General features: G+C 46.0%; 1 protein-coding gene across 1 annotated transcript in view; it reads right to left on the bottom strand.

The window, feature by feature from the left end:
- The window catches only part of PPTG_20153 (hypothetical protein), a gene marked incomplete at both ends in the record, with an annotated part of 4,944 nt that extends 4,410 nt beyond the window's left edge, over nt 1-534 (bottom strand). The window contains 2 exons of the mRNA XM_008918813.1: nt 32-206; nt 460-534. Of these exons, the coding sequence (XP_008917061.1) occupies nt 32-206; nt 460-534 (250 nt within the window). The remainder of the gene's footprint in view (nt 1-31; nt 207-459) is intronic.
- Nucleotides 535-1,241: the final 707 nt, after the last annotated feature.

Here is a 1,241-nt window from a genome sequence, read left to right as displayed (position 1 = left end):
AGGCGGTCGAAGAGCGTCGTGTTGTCCACACGAAGCACCACCACTAGGTCGAACCAACGCTCAGGAAAGAAGTCACACGTGTGGAAGTCCACCACCTTGCCACCCTCAGCCATCATGTCTTCCATCTCATCGCAGACCTTGTCTTCATCGAGCACGAAACAGTCAAACTCCTCATCACGCCCGTTGTGCAAGCCACGTTCCTTGACCTACAGCGACGCCACATTGCAGTCAACATATAGAGTATTTGAGCTACTTTGGAAGCCTTGAACGAGCTTTTAATTCGCAGTAGAAGTCGAGATAAAACCCACCAAATCGCCGACGTTCAGGTGAGTGAGCAGTTGCGAACGCTCCTGTTATGATTTTGAAGGTTGTACGCAACGTTATGAGGTGAGTGAGACGTGGATAAATGCGCAACACACAGGAGGTTATGGTAGGGTACGTGGGTAAGCGAGAACGCACCGCGAGCTGTTGGCACATGGACGTCTTGCCCGTACCGGGCGTTCCAGTCACGAGGATGTTCGGGCCGCGAGTCATTTTGGTAAAGTGTGAAATGATTGGCTGCAATGCTTTTAGAAATGAATTAGAAATATTAAACCTAGCATTCTGTCGGATGTCAAACTTTATATGAAAAATCTGAAAGTTGCTCATGAAATATTTGGCACATCAAGTTGAAGTTCTTAAGTTGCTTATTTGTCATTACGACGTGTTTTGCCAAAAAAAAAAAAAAACTCGCACATGTAGTTAGTTATGTGAGAGTAGCGCACGCAGGTATTGGCAAAGCGTTTACATACAGCTTAATAATTCTGCAGCACATGTCAATTCTCGCCCCGCTGAGCAACACTGGAAGTTACTGACAGTGAAAAGTGATGTCCTGGTTGCGGTCGACATTTAGCAGCAACGGGGTTGTACGAAGTGCGCTGGCGTCAACATCACACGCAAAATGTTGTCAGCGAGTCGTTGAAGTAGATGCAGATGTACTCACGTATTTCTTATTTCTCTCTTGATGTATTCACGTCTAGCGTAGTTTACTTTTTTCATCGTCTCGTCATTGCCTGCGTGATTGACTACAGTTGCAGACCAACTCTTCTGTGAAGAAGGTAAATCAGATGCAGAATTAGACTGTGCTTCAGGTCGCGTCGGGTTCCCATGACATGATTTACCGTAGCATCTCCAAGGCATGGAGTTAGTGCTCGGCACTTAAATAATTGCTCCACAAAGTACACGCATAGCTGCAAATAAAA

The sequence above is a fragment of the Phytophthora parasitica genome (assembly GCF_000247585.1).
Source record: "Phytophthora parasitica INRA-310 unplaced genomic scaffold supercont2.324, whole genome shotgun sequence".
NCBI classification, from domain to species: domain Eukaryota; phylum Oomycota; class Peronosporomycetes; order Peronosporales; family Peronosporaceae; genus Phytophthora; species Phytophthora nicotianae.
The sequence above is the reverse complement of the archived record's forward strand: the minus strand, read 5'-3'. Positions and strand labels throughout refer to the sequence as shown.